Source organism: Triturus cristatus, chromosome 9, assembly GCF_964204655.1.
Source record: "Triturus cristatus chromosome 9, aTriCri1.1, whole genome shotgun sequence".
In the NCBI taxonomy this organism is placed as follows: domain Eukaryota; kingdom Metazoa; phylum Chordata; class Amphibia; order Caudata; family Salamandridae; genus Triturus; species Triturus cristatus.
The window spans coordinates 261,450,774-261,475,211 of NC_140592.1; the positions used below are offsets into that span (position 1 = coordinate 261,450,774).

Here is a 24,438-nt window from a genome sequence, read left to right on the forward strand (position 1 = left end):
TCCACATAAAGAAAAAAAATATATGACTTCTTGGAGCAATGCTGTGCAGTAGCTGGGATGCAGTTTAAAAATGCTGTAGTGGCACATGCAAAGGCGAAGTGATTTTTGCCATGTAGGAGAACCTAATTTGATATGTTTACAATCTACACCTAAAATGTGCTTTGCATGCCCACATGGCACATTGCTTAATATACATGCACAATAATTGGCAGATTACATATTTGAAAAGTGTCATTTTACAGTGGCAATGTCTAAAAACAGTTTCCCGTCCTTAGGTTTAGGCTATATTCTATAAAACAGGCCTAAATATGATTAAAATTCTCTGTTCACATATCTGCTTTAGAATTTACTAGCAAAATGAATCAAAGATATTTTTCACTCAATTTTCAAAATCTAATTTAGCTGCGAAATCATATTTTTGACATGTTTGCCAGAAAAGTAACTTTAAAAAATGTACTTTGTGCAATCTGAACTAAAACGGGCTTAAAATGATCTCACCTCCTTGGGCGTCATACACATTCCTGGCAGGAGGTAATGTCCCTGCTCTCCAGGGTACAATGGCCCAGGAAAATAGGGGGGTTGTCAACAACTGGCCACTTGGGAGGGTTAGCCAATTGGGAAAGGACACAATTAGTTTGCAGAATGAAGGACAGTCATAACACTTCCTATTTTGACAAGGAGATGCCAAATGGGGTTGACATGACCTCAGCTTTTTCATTCCTAGAGCCCACTTAGACCCTCATCTTCCAACCCCAAAAGGAGGAAGATCCAATTTTGTCCCAGACAGAGGAGAGGTTACCCCATTAAATAAGGAAGTGGGGGATTCAGGACTTTTGGAAACATTTACAGTAAAGATTAAACAAGTGCTGAAAAAAAGACACCTGCATTGATTACAGAGCATTAAATATTGTAGCCTTCAAAAAAGGATATCTGCTACCATTGAACTTAATATTATTATATCAGGTCAAATCAGCAAAGATATACACTAAGTTAGATCTCTGAGGTGATTATCACCTGATCAGAGTTGCTGAAGGAGATGAATAGAAGATAGCGCTCCCTATTCGTTTTGATCTTTTTGAATACCAGGTCATACCATACGGCCTGATTAAGGCCACAGCAGCCTTCCAACATTTTGTCAATTATGTTCTAAGAGAATGCCTGGACAGATTTGAAGTGGTCTACATTTATGATAGTCTGATTTTTTCAAAGAGCCTGGAAGAACATGTGAAGGCCAACATGAGATGGCCATTCAAAGAAAATTGCAAGAGCATCAACCGTATGTGAAATAAAAGTAGAAGAAAGTAGAATTAAGAAGTAGACTTCCTGGAATTTATTCTTTCCCCACAAGGAGTTTCCATGGATCCAGCTAAATTTAAGGAGATTTCAGATTGGCCCCACAGTTGCCAGTTTCAGCATGCCCATTCTACACCACCACAGACATACCATAACGGAACCGCCCGTTGCATCTGGAAAAGTATGTCAAAAGAGGAGTGAACTTCTTCCCTCTGAGCACCAGCTCGAGCACCCTATCAACTTGCTGAAAGTCATCAGGAATCTAAACAGCTGGCTCACCACATGCACTGACAGATTGGCTCCCCTGAAGTGCAACCCAATGGCAGGAGCCCGACCACAGAGGAACTCAGGCTAACGAAAAGCCACTGCAAGCAACTCGAGCTCAATTGGGGAACAAATCAAGACTCCGTAAATAAAGACATCTTCAAATCAGCCCTAAGGTCCTACCACAATCAGATGTGAAACACCAAGTGCACAGCTATTGCAGGTTGCATCATTGCAAGCACTAAAAGCTACAAGGAAAGCTTTTCCCCCATCAAAAATGTGACTACACCTCCTAGTGCCACCCACTCACAAGACCTTTGCATCAAGTTCTCAGAATTTCTCTGTAACAAAATCACCTCCAAATACAGCAACTTCCACCCTAAAACTGACCTTGTCACTGGTGCAGTTCCACTTATTATCATAGCTAATAAACAATACCTGAAATTGTGTCCTGCTGCCATCACCATCAAAATCACTTCTGATATGAAGACCATCCACTCAGAGGCTCCATCTGACACTTGCCTCCACCACACTATCACCAAAGGACTACTACCAATCAGTGAAGCACTAACACCCAGCCTCCACTGACTCAGTCACATTCCTGGACACTTGGAAACATACCACCATTGTGCCCCTGCAAAAAGAAACCATCCGCTGACCCAGCCACGCTTTCCAACTACAGACACATCTTCCTCCTACCATACCTAGAAATGGACTTAGAGAATCTAATCAACAAACACCTCACTAATCACCTCAGCAACCTCTAGCTCCTCAGCACCATGCAGTCTGGAATCAGGCCCAACTGTAGCACATCAACAACACTCATAGCCGCCACAGAGAACATCCAAATGATCCTTGACAGAGGAAACCCTCAGCCATCCTTTTCCTTGACCTCTCTATGGCATTTGACAAGGTCTCATACACCATTCTCATCAGGCACCTGCAAAAGACTGGCATGCAAGCACTCACTCTCTGCTGGATCTGCCCCTTCTCAATGGACTGAATACAAGATGTCAGCCCAGAATCTTAATCCTCAAAAGCCCGCAAACTCATCTGCAGTGCCTCAAAGTTCATCACTCAGTCCCATCGCTTCAACACATAAATGATTCCTCTGGCCAATGTCACCCACACACACAGCTTCAACATCTTCTTCTAAGCCGACGACAGGCAATTCATACTCTCTCTCTCGGATCAGACCCACAACACAGGGAACAAGTTCACACCAGCATGACCCAAGTCGCTAACTGGATGTAAGCCTACTGTATTAAGCTCAACACCAGCAAGCCAAAAGTAGTGATCTTCATCAAGAACACCTGACAATGGGACCCCAACTGGTGGCCAGATGAACTCGGACCCAAACTCAGTACCGACTTTAGGAAACTCACAATAACCATCAACAGCAAACTGGACTTGACCACACAAGTCAACGTCATCACTGCATCCTGCTTCCACACCCTGAAGATGCTGAGCAAAAAGTTCAAATGGCTCTCAATTAACACTAGAAAACCTGTCACTCACAACCTAGTCATCAGCAAGTTGGACTATGGGAACACCCTCCACACCGGGACCACCAAGCACCTCACTAGAAGACTGCAAACCATCCAGAACTTGGTGCCAAACTAATTTTCAACCTCCCACACAAAACTCTCACCACACCATACCTTAGGGAACTCCACTAGATCTCAAAACACAAATGCACCATATTCCAACTCCTCACAAATATTTACCCAGTCAACTCAGCTCTGCAGGGCTCCTAAATGCACACATCCCACACATACACAGAACCAGATCAGAAGGACAGGTGTTTGTTTACATTACTCCCACTCCACATCAGAGCCTTCTCCTCTCTTATTCAATTCCACAAGAAGCTGAAGACCTGGCTTTTCAAATAACTACCCTACCATTCACAGGGCTAGGCGCAAACACACCTGCTCAGTGCCAGAATTCCCTTGCAGGTTACAAACACACATAACATATGTTCGTTTCATAAGAAGAATTGAATAAATAGGCTGAAATACTAAGGGTATGTATATCACACATCATATGGCTGTAATTACCTTGATAGTTACGATATTTTGCGGATATCAAATATACCAAATACAGAAGCATTCTCAATGTACATTATTATTTTTTTCTGTTAATTTTCAATAGAAATTAAGAATGACATTCTCTATGAAGTATTTAGAGCGTAACAAGTCAACCCACATTTTTATGCTTTATTACAAATATCAAATACAAACAAAATGCAATATGTTTTCTAAAAAAAAAAATCGCATGGAAAATATCTTCAAAATATGTTAAAAGGTAAGCAGGGACAGATTCCTAGAAAGGGGAATAGATTTGTTGCTTTTGTATTTTAGTGTGCAAGCAAAATTACGTGTTGTAAACTATGTATCTCTGGAGAAAAATTGTTCAACGCTGAAAGAAATATTTCATTTGCAGAAATGGTTCCTGGAGAATAGCTTGGCACTGCAATGCTCTAAAGGAAAATTAAAATTGCTCTGAGGTGAACTGTCTGCCAAGTTTATCACATCTCGCATGCTGTATTAGACCTTGAAAGACACCCCGAAGGATTATTACGTGGTAGAACAACTCTGTCCTAAAGACGCGTCTTTTAATTCCTTATTTATATTCCACTTTATTTGGAAAATATTATTCTAACAGTGTATCCTAATTGGTCACTAATGGCAATTTTGTTGTTTCTCCATTTGTTCGACCTCTGATTATTAAACATTCTAAGCACCATAATTTCCAACCTGTGATAAACTCCCATCACAATAGACATAACAAAGACTGCAAACAAAACATTGCACCTGACAGCCTGGAGTGGAAACTGTAAAACCATGTTGATAACTGGAAAAACATCACAACAGGAGTCACAATAAAATTATCATTCCTCATGCCGTCTGATTTGATAGATGCGATCCTTCACTCAAATCATTAAGTACACTACTGGCAACAAAATGCGCAACGAGGAAAAACAGAAAGCGTCTCAACACCTCATCAGGGGCAGCAAGCGATATATAAATGCAACCTTTCCCTCTTCTGTTCCTCCACTATCCTTCTCAATCCAAATAACAGACTAACATATCCACCACTCAAATTAATTTAATATTTTCACAATATTCAATTCACCACTAATCCTTTTGGGTTCCGGAGTAGCAAGCTATTCGCAGAAAAACTGCTTTGACGCCTCGACAGGGGTAGTAAGTGCTATATAAATGCAATTACAATACAAGTACTGCATGTGCACAGTTTGCTTTTTGTCATCATTCGAAAAGATTCAACTATGTACCAATTTGCATTTTCATGTCCTATAAACATAGCATTCCAAAATAAAACAAAACATTTGCTACTTAGGCACAATAAATATTGAAACATCAACAAAATGAACTTACCAGGACTTTAGTAGTGTAAGCACTGTTAATAGCGATGGCATCCACCAATATATCCAATGTTTTGGCTGGTAAAGCATCCGGGTCAGGGATCTCCTTGTACCGAACATCGCCTAGGTAGGCTTGCACCACTGTCATCCTGTTTGTTGTCAAGGTTCCTGTCTTGTCAGAACAGATGGCGGTGGCATTGCCCATGGTTTCACAGGCATCCAAGTGGCGCACCAGATTGTTGTCCTTCATCATTTTCTGGAAGGAATAATCAATTGAGATTCAAAATGAGTTGGACGGAGTAAAGATATACACAGAAAGCAGTCCACACAAAAACATTTTTATTGTGTCATTTGCCAATCTGAAAACAAGATAAGAGATTAACTAAATGCTTTATTACTCAAGAGCTCAATTTAGGAGCAAATCCCAAAAGATTGTATATCTTTTAGATTTAATATTTTGATATCACTTAAAATACAGCTGCATCGATTTATATTTATAATGTATAACTAACAGGTCAACTTTCTTCAAAATATAACAAATTACAAATTGCAGGTGGCAATAAACCTGTACATCCATCCTTGAAATCAGTTTCTACCCACGTAAATGTTGTAAGGTTACATTTCATTGCTTCCAACATAATTTATTTACCACGAATATTAACTTCCTGAAAAGCAGATTAGGTCTAGTGATTCACTGGCTTATCTTCCAGTCTGGGCAATTCACTGTACATTTCTCACCTTCAAATTAAAGAAAACGTGAAATCTAATATAAATATGTGTGATGTAAAACATATTTGTGAGCTTTCAGGTACTTTCCCAATTACAGGTTTTCATCGCAATGTGGTTTGTTTAGTTTGCTCTCAACAGGAAGCGTATACACAGCATACAATACAGTGAGGTGCTCCTGCTGCAAGGGACAGTGTTTAAATAAAGACATTTCTGCTTCTTGGAACTAGCTTCTTTCTTTAATAACGAAGAAAATTGATGTAGTAAATAGCGTTGCATGGTAAACCGAAACCCAGAGTCCACGAAATACTGATTTAATTCCATAGTATGCAAGCTGCATAACCGCATTGACAGGTTCCCTATGAAACTGAGGATAGTACCTGTGGTATACTCATCAGATCTTTGCAAAACAATCTCTGACCAACAAACTTCTGTTGCTGACCCCTTCTTGGGGCACAGCTCTCACGTGTGGCACCTGCATGTACAAGTTCTCCAGACTGGCCCTCTATCGAGTGGTGGAGGAAGAGGTTGACCATTGTTTCAAGGAGGACAACGATTCCATGGATCACAAAGGGGTAATATGGAGGCCTTCAAGATGATACTAAGGATACTCAAGGAACTGGTAAACAGAAGGTAAAATGGGATAACTGGAACTCAAAGTGTCCTGTCTGCTTCATCAGAAGACTTAGGGCCTAATTTAGAGTTTGGCGAATGGGGTTACTGAGTCACCCCGGGACGGATATCCCATTCACCATATCACAATTACATTATCTCCTATGGAACTTGTAATATGGTGGACGTGATATCTATCACATTTGTGATTGAGTAAATAGTCACCAAACATTAAATCCGACCCTTACTCTAGACTCAATGATCGCTGGCTATGGCTTTGGAAAGACTGTGTTGTTTTGATTTTGAAGACATATACTAACCCGTTGTACTAGGAGTGTAATAAAGCTGTATCTGACTGTCTTTTTTAATTAACATAGATTGTAGTAGGTCTGAAATGGTCTTTCTGAGAACCCAAATGGGAAGCGTTGCTAACTCCCAAGCAGAAATTAAAGGCAGATTCAAACAATACTACCAGATGCTGTATACTCAGCTCCCTCCCCTGTGGCCTCTCAGGTGGATGACAACCTAGTATCAGTGGCTTGATCACATTACTGAATGATTGTAGAGTGGCCTTAGAAGAACCTATAAACATATATGGAATTAAAGATGCTATATAAGCGACTTCTAAGAATTATTTGCCAGAAGCCCATGGGCTACCAACTGAATTCTATAAAATATTTGTGACCCAAACGTGTACCAACCCTCATTAATTATCCAGTAGGATGGCCACTGAAGAGTTGTACCATACCATGAAGGTGAACATTTTGGTAGATCTGCTCAATACAAGTAAGACAGATTGAAAAAAATACTCTTCAATGCCCTTTTTACACTTAAACCAAAATCTTACGCATGATGTTTACAACTAGACTTAATGATCTGATTCATCCATATAAGGGCAGATTTATACCAAATGATGACACTAATCTCAGATGAATCATTCACATTTTAGCAGAGGCACCAGTTAAATAGCCATTGGCATTAGTTGCAGCACTAGACATAGACGTCCTTTAATTTCTAGTGATATGCCTGCTTAGAGGCAGTTCAGAAAAAAATAGGATGTTGCACACCAATGATGAGTTGTGTAAAATTTCTTTACTTAAACGCTTTGCCAAACTGAATACTGGCCATGTCTTCTCTATGGGGTGGATGGCTGAGTGGGGTACCATGAAAGGCAGCCCATAGTCATCCATTTTATTGGAAGTATCAGCTACTCGACATATGCTCTCAATGCAATTGACAATCTCTTTGTGTCAAGGACCCTATTGGGCAATTACAAGAGCTCATGGCATGACAAAACATGTTTGTTCACTCACCGGACTAACAGTGGACTTGGAAAAGCTGTGTTGTTTATCGGCCACCATAATAAAACAGCTGCTCAACCCCAATATGGTCCCTCACTTTTGATATGGGTGTCAAGGTTTACCATATGGATGCAGACATAATAGCAGATAACAACATTGTGAGAAATTGGGTTGTTGGCTGGCTGGGGCGTGGACCCTGGTCAAGCAACAGCCACAATCCCTTGCAGGGTGAATCACAAAAAGCCCACTATATTTACTGTGCCTAACTCTAGCTTGGCACAAAAAGCAGTTAAAAGCTTAACTTAGAGGCAATGTGTAAAGCATTTATGCAACACACAAACATTAAAAAGTTAAGACACAAAAAAACCAAACACAATTTAGATAAATAGAGTCAATTTAAATAATATTTGACATCAAAACAAACAAAAATCCCATCAGTTGAACTGGAGTAAATAAATTGTAATGTTTTTAGTAAAGTCTAGCATCTAAAAGATCAAACCGCCAACCACGGATATCTATTGCAGAAAAAATAAAGGGTTGATCCTGTATCACCCTCTAGAGCCTAGGTCATCTAGTTGCGCAAGACGGTGACAAAATCCAAAAATATGTTCGGCCGCGATGGAGTGGTTTACGGATACAAGAAGCGGATCGGGCCCAGTCGGTACTTACCTTCAGACTTAGAAGAATTTTCATAAAATATTTTCTGAGAAGGTTAAGTTCCACAAGCGACATCTGAGGAGGGAGCGTCATCTGTCGAAGCCACGTTGAGGATTCTAGGTTTAGATGTAGTGATTTTTATGGAAGTTGATAATCGCCAGCAGGGTGAGGCAGGAGGCTGTAGCCAGGGACAGTTCAAGGGGCTCAGATATTCTTTGGTCAAAGAACGCTGAACAGGATTTGCTGATGCAGAGAAGAACGTAGCAGGAGCAGACTCAAAGTCAAGGCGACCCACATAGCACCTCGGACGGATTGACGAGCAGATTGGTCCCATTCCACCCTTTTTTCTTAGAGCTTTTTTGGCCCAAAATATTTTAAGCCCTCAGTTTTGGTTTTTGGCCATATGGGCGCATTTAGCACCACAACCAAGGGTCCTGGTGGAACACCAATTGGAGTTTCAGGATTCAGGGAAAGGCGAAGATGCAGGCCTCAAACAGAAGGGCTGGCCTCTGAGGGTTAAAGGCAGGCTCCAGGCAGCAAAGTAATCCTTCCAGGTACAGCAAATCAATCAATCAAGACATTTGTAAAGCACGCTACTCACCTGTGAGGGTCTCAAGGCGCTGGGGGGCGGTGCTGCTACTGCTCGAATAGCCAGGTCTTGAGTAGCCTCCTGAAAAGCAGCTTTGCAGAGTGCACAGCAGGTCACAGCAGCAGGCTGTCCTTTGAGAGCACCTCCGCAGGTCCAAGAGTGAACTGAATAGTGGGTCTGATGGTTCTATTTTTATAACTGATGCCCTGCGAGAAGCTTCTAGAGAGTCTCTTTGAAGGGCGTGGAATTTCTTGAATCCCTGGCTCCACGCTGGCTGTGTGGGGAAGTGATGAATTCTTTGTGTGGAGGCTGAGCACAGCCTCATCAGTTGCAAGTGGGGCTGCGCTCAGCTCCCCCCCCCCCCATCGTGCCAGAAGGTGGCCAATTCAGGCACACCTAATCCCACTATTGTTTGGCTGTCTGGGAGTAATTCACAAAGTCTGTCAGTTACACCCCCTCAGGCACAAAAGAGCTAAGGGTAGGAAAATGCCAAGTGACATTTTTAGGATTTTTTATTACAATTTTATCAATACCAAACAGGAACTGGTTACCTAATCACAATCAAAAGTTAGCACTCAGTAAATGTAGTAAGGCAACCCAATGTTATCCTACAGGACAGGTAGGCCTCACAGTAGAGAGAAACAAATGTAGGAGTTTTTCACTGCCTGGACATGTACAACTTAAAGGTGCATGCCACAGTTTTGATTACAATGCACACTGCCCTATGGGCTACGTAGGCCCTACCTTAGGCATGACTTATTCACAATAAAAGGGGAGTTTACGGATTGTCAATTGTCAAGTCGAATTGGCAGTTTAAACTTAATTCAGGCTGTAATGGCAGGCCTATGACTTGTTTTAAGGTGCTACTTGAGTGGGTGGCACAATAAGTGCTGTAGGCCCACTGGTAGCATTTAAATGACAGGGCCTTGGAATATGGTGTGCCACTCTACAAGGTACTTATAAGTAAATTAAATATGCCAATCAGGTGTGAGCCAATTAAACTATGTTTGGGAAATAAGCACAAGCACTTTAGCACCAGTTAGCAGTGATAAAGGGCACAGAGTCCTAAGGCCAACAAAAACGAATTTCAGCACAAAAATGGAGGTAAATAGGAAAAAGGTTTGAGTGAAGACCACCCTAAGGCTGACAAGTCAAACAATTAGTATATCCTGTGAACAATCAGGTGTTCTACATGGTTCTGGACTGTATTGTGGCTGACATGATAGGTAGAATTGTATTATCTAAAAGGCTTGTGCTACTCCATTTATGATATTACTTCTGTAATCTACCCCATTCTTAGTTCATTGAACTGGACTCACTAATGTCTTCACAAATACAGAGTTACCCTGGGCAAATTGCATCTGTCAATTGATGGGGGAACTGGCAGCTCTGCTTATGAATACTATTATATTGTGGCACAGCTGCAACATTTAGCTACTTCTACATCTAAATATCTGTTGACCACGATATCACTAAATATGTTTTGGGGATTTGTATGTAGTAAGAGTCTCTGAAACCTTTATACATCCAAATTGACTGTTACTGCCATTCATTGTTAGACCATATATATTTGGATACAGGGAAGAGCTTAGTCAATGTCCTGAGTTGTTTCAGCAGTGTCTATGGAAGCAATAGTTTTCCACATGACCCCTTAATATTTATTTATGGGGATATTCTCCTTGTGATAGTTGGTAGTATGTACTCTTTTGGGGTTCTCTGTACCTTTTAAGATGTGCGTAGAGAACACGGGGTGCACTGTGGCAATTTCTGGTATATTGCGGCCTGTAGCAAGCAGCCTGAGAAGAGTGGTAATGGGAGTACTGAACCAACAGTGGATAAAATTATGCATCTCTAGCTGGGAGATCTGTCCTAACCACTTGGACAGCTGTCTTGGGAAATTAGGAAACAGGTTTAAGTTCCAGGGTCACCTCAACATCCTGTGAATTTGGGCATATCACTTAATGTCCCTGTGTCTAAAAAAAACAAAACAAAATAATCTTACCTTGTGTAATGCAATCTGATGCTCAGGTAAAGCACTATGATGCCTTAGGTTCAAAGTTGCGTAGGGGAGTTTGAGCTCCCGGAGACGGGCCTTGGCTGCCAGAAAGGACTGCCGCCGCTGCTGCACCTGTCATGTGTAGTCTGGGAAGATCAATATACGTGTGTTATCAAATAGCAACGGCTCCTTGGCGCGGGCCTGCTTCAGGATGACATCCCGGTCATGGTAGTTGAGAAGTCTAGCTATGATAGGCCTCGGGCGAGCTCCCGGAGGGGGTTTCTGCATCAGGGCCCTATGTGCCCGTTCCACCACAAAGCACCTCGATAGCTACCCGGCGAGAAGCCAGCCCTCTAGCCATTCTGTAAGAAACCGCTCCACGTTGCCAGTCTCGCAGCCCTCCGGGAAGCCTACAAAGCGCAGGTTGTTGCGCCGCGCTCTCCCTTCCGTGTCCTCTGCCCTCACTGCTAGGCCCCATTGTGCGGTCTCGAGAGATGATACCTTTTGCTGCAGCACAGTAACTGCATTTTCCACTCCCAAGACCCTCGTCTCCGTCTCTGTGATGCGGGTAACTGCGTTCCGCAGGTCTTGGTGCAGCAGCATGACATCGGAGCTCACTGCCCCAATTTTGGCCTCTAGGGCATCCCTGGACTGCGTGATGGCAGCCATGAGAGCAGCATTGTCTGGCCCTATGCACGTGGATCCCCCAGTCGCCGCTGCCTGGGACCCCTGGCCCATGAATTTGTCAATCGTACTCTGTTTGGTTGGGCCGCCGCCCGTCTTATCCCTCGTCATGGTGGCCCACTCACCCCCACCAAGCCCGAGGCGAAGGTCAGCAACGATCAAAGCGCCCCTTTGCAGGCAAGCAAGGAAATCGAAGTCGATTAGAATCTGGCAGTACGTGTCACTTCTGCCCTCACTGCCCCACTTTCAGCAGCTCCAGGGACCCAGCGATGCACCCCACGACAGAGCGGGCAGAGTCCGGGAAGGTATACCCCAGTCCCTGCGGCTCAATAACACATCAGGAGGACTCCCAGCAGGGCCCCCAGATGACGATCCTACACACACACACCACCCGTGGCACGGCCAGACCGCCGAACCCCCAGCAGATGGACACAAGAAGAGATGAGGGGGGGAGGGCTTGATTGAAGTCTAGAGACATACACGGGGCGCAGGCCCCAGTCCAAGCCCCAAATGCCGCGTTGGGCGTTCCTCTCAACCAGGGCCCAGCCTGACCGCCGCCACTCAGCAATGTAACAAGGTGACGACCCGTCGACCGTGCCACTCACACCCCGCAACACCGCAGTCCGGCCACCGAGCCCCACTGCACCTCACACAGGAGTCTTGACCACAGAGGGCCACCTGCTCCCTGCAATGTCGCCTGCACAGCGTGGCCGGCCGCCGATCGATGGCGCCTGATGTACAATATAGGAGGAGGGGAGAAAGTGATGCAATGGGTGCGGGCCCCACCAGGATGCTGATGGGCCACCTCTTCAAAATCTCCCCACAGGTCCCCCTCAATCACGCAGAGTAGAGGACATCCCCCCCTTGCAGCCCGACCAGACCGCCGACACACCAACCACTATGTGCAGGGAGGCGGAGGGGAGAGAGACAGAAGGCACCAGGGCTCGGGGAGGAAGGGTGTGTGCACCACCGTCTGGCCACCCCCCGGGGGGGACTCACAGCTACTCACAGGCACCAGTCCACAATGAACGTGGGGGCTCCATACGCTGCGCCAGGCCCCTGTGCCCAGGGCCGGACTGACTACCGGCGTTTTGGAATGCTGCTGAGCTGGGGGCTGATTTAGTTGATGGAGACCTGCGTGTACTGAACGAAATTCATTTTGCTTTAATTATTTTGAAGTACACGCAGGTCTCCATGAATGAAATCAGCCCCCACTGCAGTGAAATCAGCCACCTGCTCGGCAGAATACCAAAACGCCCGGTAGTCAGTCCGGCCCTGCCTGTGCTCGAAACCTCCAGCCGAGCCGCCGCCACTCAAGGACTCGAATTCAAATTGGCGGCCAGCCAACAGCACCACATCCTCTCCCCATTCACTGCGGCCCGATATGACCGCCAAGCCGCAACACACCTCCACGGGAGATCTCAGGGCCAGGGGCAATCCACCCCCGATTGCAGATCATCGCTCCATGCCGCTTCAGCAACCTCTGCGGCAGGGTGCACCAACACCGCCGCCGCTACTCCGTCCCTGCACCTCGGCCGAGGTGCCAAGCGACTCCCCGGCTGTTCTCAAGGCCGCATCTCCTGACAGGCCGCCCCCATATTTTGACCTTTTTTGCTATGCACAATGTGGGTGTGACTCACATTTGCATTCAATTTAGCTTTCGTTTGTCACATGTCCTTTTAAATGACAGAGAGAGAGAGAGAGAAAGAGAGAGAGAGAGAGAGAGAGAGAGAGAGAGAGAGAGAGGGAGAGAAGGAGAGAGAGAGAGAGAGCAAAAGTAAGAGGTCATGTATTTGTGAACAAATTGTACGTTGAACATGAATGTTCCTTCATTGATACCGGTGCCTTGTAGTTCATGTCTGTGTCCTGGTGGCCATATATTGTGTGAGATCTTTGATTGTGAATCCTGGTGTCTTTCTTCATAGGTGTGTCATTGATGGAATCACCTGTGTCATGCTAATGTATTTTCTTGACTGCTCTAGGTTGGTTTTGTCCCTATGTTGGTACCCCTATACCCTGCTGTATGGGCTGCTGTACGGGCACACTGTAACCTATAATCTTAAGAAAGGGAGAAGTAGTTCCCCTTCCATCCTTCTGGACAAGGCTGAACATAGCTCCAGCCGCCCTTCCCAGCTTTGTGTTTGCTGCGTTCACTTGCGGTTACCATAAGTTACCTGCATCAAACGTGACACCTAAATAGAAGACGTTCTGAACAGATGCTGCTCTCAAACGTTTAGGGATGCCAAGCATTTGATGCAGGTTACCATGAGTTGCCTGCATCAAACGTGACACCTAAATAGAAGACGTTCTGAACAGATGCTGCTCTCAAATGTTTAGGGATGCCAAGTATTTCCTACCAAGCCATTATATTAGATTTCCCAAAATTAGTCTACATGTCAAGATTACTCATAAAGGCAACAAAGGATGCTACCAGTATACGCAAAGCACATGGAATCCTAGCCATTAACACGGCATTGTCGTCATATAGTAGTCCCAGGACACGGGAATTGTCAATTTTAGGCACGTCCCTAAAGCGATGGACAATTGGGTGCTAAGATCATTAATATAAATAGTAAAAAGTAGGGGTGCCATGACACACATCTGGCGGACCCCACTAGCTAGAGGGAAGATGTTAGATAATTCACCTGCCTGATCATACTGCACCTTAGCCCCCAAATTCTCATGCAGAGAGTGTAAAAAGTTGACTAGGGAAACATCCACACCAAGGTTAATTAAAATCAACCACAAATTGTCTCTGTTCACATAGTTGAATGGAGAAGACAGGTCCATGAAAGCCAGGTACATTGGGCAGTACCTGCCGATGGTATACTTACAACCACATGTAAGTTCAGACGCTGCTACGTTGTACCAAGCCTAAGATGAAAATCGCACTGAAATGGAGTTAAATTGCTGTTATCACCCTCCCAGATCTGAACTCTCCCCAAAACCTTACTGGTGCTATCAAGGAAGGAAATTGTCTTATAGCATTTGGGAGAACGTTTATAACCTTTTTTGAAAATTGGTACTATAGTTGAAAGCCTCTAGGACTCCGGAATCAAATTGCAAAAAGAATTATTAAATAAATTAGTGAGCAGGTGTCCCCAGAGACCCAAGTTACATTTACATAGGTCCATGGGAATCCAGTAAAGGCCCGGAGCTTTCCTACTAGAACTAAACCTAATTGAATTCTTTATCCCCTGGAGGGTAACCTGGAGAGGAGACGATTGGACTAGAAGTTCGTGAAGTCTAGCAGTGCAGATCTTATCTTCGATTAGGTGGTATATGAAGCTAAAATATTCCACCCAATCCGCCCATGGAATGTTACATATCTGGAGTGGGCTGAGGGGTGCATCCCACTGTCACAGCTTGCCAATGGAGTCTCAGAAAACCTTACTGCTATTCTGGGCAGCTGCAAGTGTTTCCCAGTCACTTCTGTACAGGAAGTGTTCATGTTCCCTAAGTGCATGTTTGTAAACTAGCCTAGCCTCCCGAACCTCCCTGGCATCCCTAGGGGTCCTTTATTAGGCCTCCCTCAAATGGTGATTAGCCGCAGAGCATTGAGCAGCAAACCAGAGTGGGGACCACAGGACAGGAACAGCTGGTTTCAACAAGTGATTCTTAATACAGATGCACAAGGTTTGATAACAGGCCGCTAGGGCTTCCCCCAAGTCCTCGCCTAAACATCCCAATCACACAGTCAAATTATTTTTGGGAGAATACCCAAAGTGACATTGGGATCATTCAGATGCCAGATTAATCTAAGAACCATTTGTAAAGTGTTGTTTAATTCCATCATTGACTAGTGGTGCCCTATCCCTATGCTGCGGCAGAGTACCTTCAATCATAGGAGCATTGTGATTTCCCCACTGTGCTTCTAATAATGCACCATTGGAACATCACTGCAGGAAATGCTGTGAAACAAATAGATAGTCTATTACAGAGGGACTTCCTACACCTCTATAGGTCAGTTTACTTCGACCTATACCCTAAAAAATGTTTTTAGCATTTACTAAGTCCAGGGAGGCAATGGAAAGCCTTGGCTCCATCCCCTTAGCATTCCCTAGCATTTGAAAAATCATTATTATAAAAATTGACCAGATAGAAACAATAGGAACTGAAGCTATCCTTGACAAACATGACTTGTTAGGTATGGCTGTCAGATGGTACAGCCGATACTTGTAATCTAAGATTAAGTTTAATCCATATAGAGAGACTAACACTAGCCCTCCCCTGAGAAGAGGCCAGGGCAAGGCTGGAATAGTCTGAAAATCCCTTACACAAAATGGGGAAGACAAAGCAGGTCTCCTGCATAACAACAGAATCAAATTTATTAATGAAAGACAACCAATCTGGATTTACTCCATTGTCTTTTAACACAGCCACATTTCAGCTAACAAGTGAAAATTAGTCCTTTAGGCTTGCCAGCCCCACTTCACACCCAGTTTCCTGGACTTTATCTCCTATGGACACAGCAGTAAAAACAATGGCAAATGCCGGAGAACCCTGCATATACGGAGCCTCAATGGGGCACTGATACACAATGAGGATTTCTGTAAATGTGGAACCTCAGGGTACTTCTTTAGGATAGTAGGTTGGTGTTTTGGCAACAAAAGGGTGTATCCTACTGGCAGATTTAATGGGCTCACCTATCCTTGTCGGAACAGAATACCCAGGGGCGGGTCGTGGATACTGGCACCTAGTGGACAGAGTAAGTTACTCCAGCTCATAAAGATCCAAGATTGGTGCAAAACGGTTCTTACATACAATGCGACGGTTGCCAAATTTACCATTACCCAGGGTCTGCAGAAGAAACACAGGGGCACCAAATTAATAAGATTTTCCAAAATATGAGCCTGATAGGACTGAGCCAAGATGTTTCTTATTATGGCTGGGTACCTAAAATTAATGATTACACAGTTCCCATGAATTGCCTTCCGGGATGTCCCAATCCAGGCCACACACTGTACCATCAGGATGTTCTTTTAGTCCTAAATATTGAATCTAGAGTGAATTGCATATTCATTGAGATGCCTTATTGAGCAGCTGACTAATGTATTACTGGTTGGGGTCAGGTAGCGAAGCGACACCCGCCAAAAACCACAGCATAAGAGCAGCAAGCAGGCTGAAAATTGATCAGTGGTAGCAAGTGCGCAGTACAAGGTTCGCGGGAGGTGGAATCCTAGGATGCATCGGGACTTGGTGTTCCAACTGTAGGTGCCGGAATGATAAGGTGATTAGCTGGATGTGGACCACAGTCAATCAGCCCACAGGTTGTGGAATCAGAAGATCGGGGCAAACTGGTCCTGGGCAGGGGGCTGGACATGGCACTGGCCTTTGTAGTCACAAAAGCCAAAGGCGGTGGCTCATTGATGGTATTTGTGGGTTGTTTTTGACTTATTACCAAAGTGTTCCTTATGTTCATCTCCAGCTTGTCCAGCTCCTCTCTCAAAGGGGTAAATAGCTCTCTGAGAATATCGGTAAATGTTTTTAGAGCTGGAGCCCATGCAGGGCTGGACTGGGAATCCAAGGCAACCCTGGCAATTTTGTTGGAACAGTCAATTGCTGTGGTGGGGGGGGGTGCAAGTTTGTAGCACTGCTGCTTATGTAAGTGGGGGCCTGCACTATCCCTCACCCTTCCAGCCTCTCGGGGAAACACCAGATCCCGAAACGGTCAGCCCGGCCCTCAGCCTAGGCATCACCATCTGGAACGCCTATGCAATTGCGTCCATTGGTGCCTGATGACCCAGCTGGAATTAACAAAGTTTCAACAGTCCTCAGGGATTTACGCTTCCGCTTAGCAGCTGGAGGATGTAAGGGAGGGGGAGTAGATGAAGAGTCCTCACTTGGCCTATGGATAGTATATTTCTTAATACATTTCCAACAGGAGTAACACTATGCAAATGTAGCTTTTCTATAATCTAAGAGCAGAAGCGCTTATTCATTCCACATTAACATGGCAACATTACTACAACTTCCCTTCTAACACTGAAAAGTGCTAAAAAATAACCTAACGTCAAAATCACCCTTGGGATCGTCTCTCTATGAAAATGAGATCGCAAAAAGCCTTACCAAATAAAGACCAGAGCAGCAATAATTTATCACCATCTGTGAAGATTGCAAATTCAGCCCCAAGAGGATTTACACTTAATTGTGTTAGGGAGAATTGCTAACATGAGGGCTCAGAAAAAAAAATTGATTTTCTTTTCAAGATACCATATTCTAGTTCCCAACTTATGACCTGATTTTAGAATGACTACATGTTAAGCACTGAGACTCCAGGCTGCATGCCTTAATTTGAATATACTCTGTAAAAGCACTTGAATACTGCAAGACCACTGGACTTGAATTTCTCTGCTGTTGGTCATGTATTTCAAATGGTTTACTGATACACACATGGATTTACAAACAATACAATTATTTAACTTCTTGAGGTATAGGTCTATGAATCGAATGGCATCTAGGCGAGTTTGAGTTTATGAAACTAGAATGTCTTACTAGCAATGTGTGCTACTCATAAGAGTTTTATAATGCAAAAGGTTAGTATGATGTGCCAATACACAAATTAGCTATGATCTGGAATGAATCCTTCTGAGAAATAGACATTAATGCTATTTAACTAATATGATTTGGCAAATAGATGACACTTTCAATGATTGACATTTCATGCACCAGTTCCTCGAAGCAGGCATTTCCCATTAGCCAGTAAACATATTTCTCATTTTGTCATTGATTAATTCAAACGTCAATACTAGCAGGAATTTAAGAAGCTTTGGATGCATGATAGAATATTTTAGAATTAAAAATGAGAGAAAAAGAGCAAACATGGCTTAAATGTGAGGTCTGTTAAAAAATATAGGTAAAATTAACAGTAACTAATTACTGGGGATTTAGCCTTCATGGGACAGCTGATGGGGCTCCTTTTCCACTTCCATACGCGTTCCTCCAGTCTTGAATGTGGTTTGCCCATCCTTTCCGTTGCTAATCCTTGGATCCAGAATGCTACTGACACTGATAAGATCTTATATAATCTGGTTGTTTGTAATAAAGCAGAGTGCAAAATGCAAAGCTAAATAGTATTGGTAAAAAGTTGTAGCTAGATGCATGTCGATGGAAAGTACAAAAATGTCAATGTTGAGCTTGCTGAATTCCTTTGAAGATTATATCTGGCAGTTCTTAGGTCCTGGGCGTGGTTATCAATAGTGCAACATATAAAGTAGCAATGTGGCCCAGGGTTGTGAGGAGACCTATTCATTGCAATTAGTTAATGTTTCTTTACTACCCAACTGGGGGATGGGAGCCCCAGTTTCCTTGCTTGCATTAGGGCCCATTTCACCCTTACTACGCCATTGCTTACGTCTGAAGGACTTACAGAATCTGTGGGGATACAATGATTTTTGGAGCCTCAGTATTATGTAGGATCATTTAAAATAAGTAGATCTGGAGACTCATGATAGCCTTAAGGTTAAATTAACTGCTCCTGATGGCAGAAGAGGGAGAATGGTAGGGTATTGCAGTAACTCTCTCTGCATATAGACTGACATTCGGATGTTCTTGTGTCAGATATATTTTAAAAAGTGCACCGCAGTCTTTCAGCAATTAGTGAGATGTAACTGTTTGTCGTGCAACAAACATCCTTTACTTACTTGTAAACTAATCCTAAATAAATCAGATCTGTTATTTTGTACTTAATGGCACATTGCCTGATCGACTCACCATGGAGGACTACAACACTTGCTTTAACAGTATCCTTTAAGCCTGGAAGTCCAAGGAATCGTGGAGTCACAACTTAAGTTCTGCAGTTACTTCAGATTGAAACTACAAATAATTCAACATTATTTCTAACTAGACAGCTTTAGGAATTACTAGTTTGAGCTGAGGACTCTTAAGTAAGTTAAATAGGGATGAATTGAGTTTTTTGGAAGATAAGTCAAGCTAAAATAACATCAGTGAACAGCAAATGTGACTGACTGGTTTCTGTATCTCCTAAATGTGTATTGCCACTGTGGGATCAAGTGATACAGGCTCAGTCCTCCTCAACCAGATAGAGAGAGAGAGCAGCATTGCCAGAGGTCTAGTACTTATACCCAGTGGTGCCTGTGAAGTGGGGGAAGAAAGTGTTGAAGTGCTCAGAGGTTCTCCCTTCCTGCCCTGGCTCCAGAAACACTGCAGGGGGGTAATCAATCCTTTGTGTGGGAACAGGAACAGCCCCTTTGGGTGTGTCAGCTCATTCCGCCCATTCAGCTCAGGATGGCCCATCTGCTTATAGATGACCACTCAGGCACACCTACCCTTGCTTTGTGTTTGACTGTCTAGCAGGAATGCAGGAAGCAAGTTGTCACCCAACCCAGATGTGTTTTCCAGAGACAGGCAGGAGGCACCAAATGGCTAAAGTAAATAAATGCCAACTTTCTTAAAGAGGAATTCGCTGAACTGGAATTTATAATCCAACTTCACCATGAATTGTAATTTTAAATTGTGAGTTCAGTGACACTAAACTTGAAAATTCTATCTCATCACAATTGGGAGTTACACTTAAAAGATCTAATAAGGTAATCATGACGTTATCCCATGGGAGAGATAGGACTTGCAATAGTTCAAAAAAATTCTGAGTTTTTCACTACCAAGACAAGTAAAGTTTAAAGGTACATGTCCTGCCATTTAAATACATTGTACCCTGCCCTGTCGGGTATCCAGGCCCTACATTGGGGTGATTTATATGTATAAAAGGGAAGAGTTATGCCTCACAAGAGGGTATACTTGCCAAGTCGACACACAGGCTCTGTAGTGGGAGGCCTGGGACATGGTTAAGGGGCTACTCATGTGTGTGTCACAATCAGAACTGCAGGCCTCTTAGCAGCATTAAATCTACAGGCCTTGGCACATGTAGTGCACTTTTACTAGGGGCGTTTAAGTAAATTGGATATGCCTATCGGGGATAAGCCAATGTTACCATATTTATTGGAGAGAGCACATGCACTTCATTTAGCAATGGGCAGCAATGGTAAAGTGCAGCAAAAATGAATTCAGCAAAATGGAGGGAGACCAGAAGAAAGTTGAGGGAAGACCACCCAAAGGCTGTCAGGTCTAACAAAATGCACGGCAAGGAAAAGTACTTTTGCTGTGTAGCCAAGCTTACTTTTATATATTTTCTAAGACACCTCTAAAGAGTGCCCTTTAAGCCCAGTGCAGGGGGGTAATATGCAAATGTGGGGCACACTAGATATTAGGAAAAGAATGCTCCCACAGTGAACAGCTAGGTTTAGCTGTTTGTCACTGGGGTGGTAAAGGCACATTTTCCATGAACAAAATTAGTATGAATAATATCACTTTTTCCTATCTTGTTTTGGAAAAATCTTAGGTTAATGGAGGATTTTCAAGAACCAAAAAAGTTAAAGTTATGATGTTAAAACTTTGGTCCCAGAATGAGGAAGCAAACTATTCAAACAGCTAACTCAGACAACTCAACATCAATAGAACTGTGCTTTGCTCCTGCCTTGAGATTTGGGTGCTAAAACTGAAGACTTCAGTGGAAGCTAGACAACAACATATCTGACTTCTATGGACCCTCCACAGCTTTAGATTATTGCCTTACCCCACTTCTTGCCTGCATGTAGGAGACAAGGCTAGTATGTAATTGTCATGACTCTGCAGTACAGATTAGCAAAGGCCTATATCATGTAAGCAAATCATAAAGGCCAAACGTGCCTGAGCAATCAGTTAGAAATGTTATCCGTGCAGCATTGCGCTAGATACCAAAGGTCAAATTTGTTAGTGAGCTTAGTGATTGATAGATATACCTCAAATATGATTTCTATATTTTTATCTAAGCCTCAGCACTACTTGCCCCTTGAATTGGTTCTTCTAGGCCCGTACCTCTGACAGTGACTGTACTTTGATGGTCCTCAATCCAGGGGTGTAACTCAGGCCCCTGCCGCTTCTGCAGCTCTTGCAGCACAGTTGGGTCCCCTAACAGTTTATGGGTCCACAGACCTTCAGGGATCTCCCTCTTTCACAAGATTAATGAATATCCGGGAGACCCAGGGGCCCTTTATTGCATTCTGCATGGGGGCGTAATTTTGTGTTAAGCTACTGCCTCAGTTAACAGATGTCCAGGAAAAGGTATGAATAACTATCATCGGAGTCTACTGAAGAACAAAAGGGCTGCCCTGCTGGGAACGTCATATAAGCAAGGCAAGAGAAACATAATTTCTGAACCCAAGAAACACAAGCCTGCATTTATCAGAGGAATGTGAGGAAAGGAGAGACAAGTTGAGACAAAGTGACTCATCCAAAGGGCAGGCAGGGAATTCTGGATGTTTCATGTTTATGTCTTAAGAAACATATATATTCCTGCCTTTCAAGCTAGCCTTCTAAAGCTCCTCCAGCATCTTTTACAGCGGGTGTGCTGAAGCGACAGGGCCTGTTTGAGCAGGTTTTCCACTGTTGGGTAGATAGAGGTATCTAACTTGTATACACAAAGCTATGTGTAGGACTTGAGGAATCTAGCATATAAAATAGCCTTCCACCATTCTAGAAAATTATTAGAACAATGTTTTATGGAAACGATTGAGCTATAAGACTGAACAAAGAAGGAAAAGTTAGGAAGTGTCCACAGTAGAAATTTTGTGAGGGTAGGTTCAGCATTCTCTTGCAGCTACTTTGAGTTAGCACTAAACCTTGGGGCTTCCACCTCTTTGAAAGAATATTTATTGGAACTTTAAGAAGATAGACAGAAGACTGGTTGCTTGTTCGAAGGACTAAGTCCTTGTATCCTGCTTCCTCTTGAAATCAACATTCTGGGAGGTGGTTACCAAGGGTTATAAAGCTGGTCTCGTAAGTCCAAAGGGGAATCAAGAACAGCATGGCTCCTTAGAAGAAGGAATCAGAAAGTCCAGTTGTGGCTGTACTTTTGGATGTTGTCCTACAGATAAAGGGGTGCAGAGTCTAGATTGCCCATTCAATTCGGGCTTGGTCCCCCAGAAAAGCTCCTGAACATTTGAAAGTAACTAGGACATCCAAGAAGAACTTATTAGAGTGCAGGGAGCCACAAGTATCTGAAAAAGGTACAACCAATGCAATGAACGTTTTCCTGTTGTACAGTACACACTTTTGAAGGACTGTTCAGCTATGGATAACAGACTTGTTACGCTGGAGGCTTTGGAATGCCAGAAAAGTGACTAAATTTGAACATAACATACAAGAGCAGGAAAGGTTGCTAAATTAAAGATACTTTAATGTAATTGGCTTTGTAGAACCCTCAGTGCACATAACATCCTGGCTTGCCTTACTGAGGATTATGACTTCCATCTGAAAGACTACTAAGAAGATAAAAAATGTAAACTGTTGATGTGGGCATTCCTGTTACACTGGAATGTAGCAGACCCAATGCTCCATCATAGTCATCCTTAAAAGATGCCTAAGCCCTGAGCACTTGCCTTCCAAATAATAATATTTTCCTTGCCCTTCCTCATTGTCTGTAAGAGATGCTTTTCTTTCGTTAAAAATTCAAAACTCCAGCTTTACCTTTAACTCTAACCTTTTTTGGTACTGGTAAAACACTTTACACCAATTTTCTTTGAGGGAAGCCTGTGTTGGACTTGTCCCACTCTGCAAGGTCACTCCCAAACTCGTTATCTTCGTCCCTCCTGTTTCTGAACCTGTTTTTGTTGGTTTTTAGGACATTTTACCACTGCTAACCAGTGCTAAAGTGCTTATGCTCTCTCGTTGAAACATGGTCAAAATGACTTACAACCAATTTACACATCTAATTTACTTGTACGTCCCTAGTAAAGTGGTGCTACATGAACTCAGGGCATGTAGATTAATTGCAACTAGGGGACCTGCAGCACTCATTATGCCACCCACTTAAGTAGTCTTGCTAAACCTGTCTCAAGCCTGTCACTGCAGCCTATGTGCCATTTTAAACTGCCATTTCAAAATGGCACAATAAATATATTATATAACAAAAGAGAGAGAAAGGGATTTCACAACTAAGTTGTAAGGGGAACTCCCAGTCCCCTAAGGTATACAAAATAAACAAAGAAGGGGGTATCCTTAAATGAAAGAAGGTAAAAACCTTCTATCTGTTAGAGAGTTCACAGAGAAGTAAAAAGAGAAATTATTTCTTTTTTATGACACCCCTCACTCACCAACCTAGTTGGTGACGTGCTTCATCATCGGGGTCCACCCGGGCAGCCGAATACCACCCGGGTGTGCTTCAACGCCTGATTACAGCGGAGCAGGTTTGTTATTATGTCAGTACGTGTAAGTGACGTGTGTGAGTGAGTGAAATATAGTTAAAAGTAATCCTACTGTACTCCCTAATGAATTTAATATGGAGCAGCAGGATCACAATTAAAAAAAGTGGTGAGGTGCAATACTAATGTAGGTTTGATTTGACCTAAAGTATTATCCAAAAATTGATGGTCTACATGTTTCAACCTTTGAGTGTAGTCACAGGTTTTCGTCAGGACCTATCGACACACCGGGCGGTCTACACACACTAAGGTGCATCCAACCCTGGAGCGTCTGTGTGCCACCTACATATACTTGCGGAGGTGGTAAAAGGGTACAGGGAGTCCTCTGCGTACAGATGAACTCGCGATTCTTAATCAAATCGTATCATGGGCTCATAAGGGAGGCAGACGGTGCTGCGTTACTCAGCTCACCGACTACCTGCCACAAACCTCCAGTACTTCCCCCGGGCGCCTGGGGGAAGTACCGCAGGTTTGTGGCTTGCAAATGGTTGGTGACCAATTGCTTAATGATGTTCTTTATTTCAACATCCTCCTGTAAGAAAAGGCTTGTAAATCCCACTTTGTCATCACTCAGACAGAATTGTGCTTCACTTTACATGCAAAGACTAAATACCATTTTAGTGAAGCACACATAAGACAGCACAGCACAATACTTCTTCTGAGATGACACTCAC

General features: G+C 43.4%; 1 protein-coding gene across 4 annotated transcripts in view; it reads right to left on the reverse strand.

The window, feature by feature from the left end:
• The window catches only part of LOC146797710 (plasma membrane calcium-transporting ATPase 2-like), a 2,176,758-nt gene that overhangs the window by 378,273 nt on the left and 1,774,047 nt on the right, over positions 1-24,438 (reverse strand). For all 4 annotated transcript variants that reach the window (XM_085624877.1, XM_085624876.1, XM_085624878.1 and 1 more), the window contains one exon: positions 4,956-5,198. In XM_085624877.1, coding sequence (XP_085481003.1) covers positions 4,956-5,198 — 243 coding nt within the window. The remainder of the gene's footprint in view (positions 1-4,955; positions 5,199-24,438) is intronic.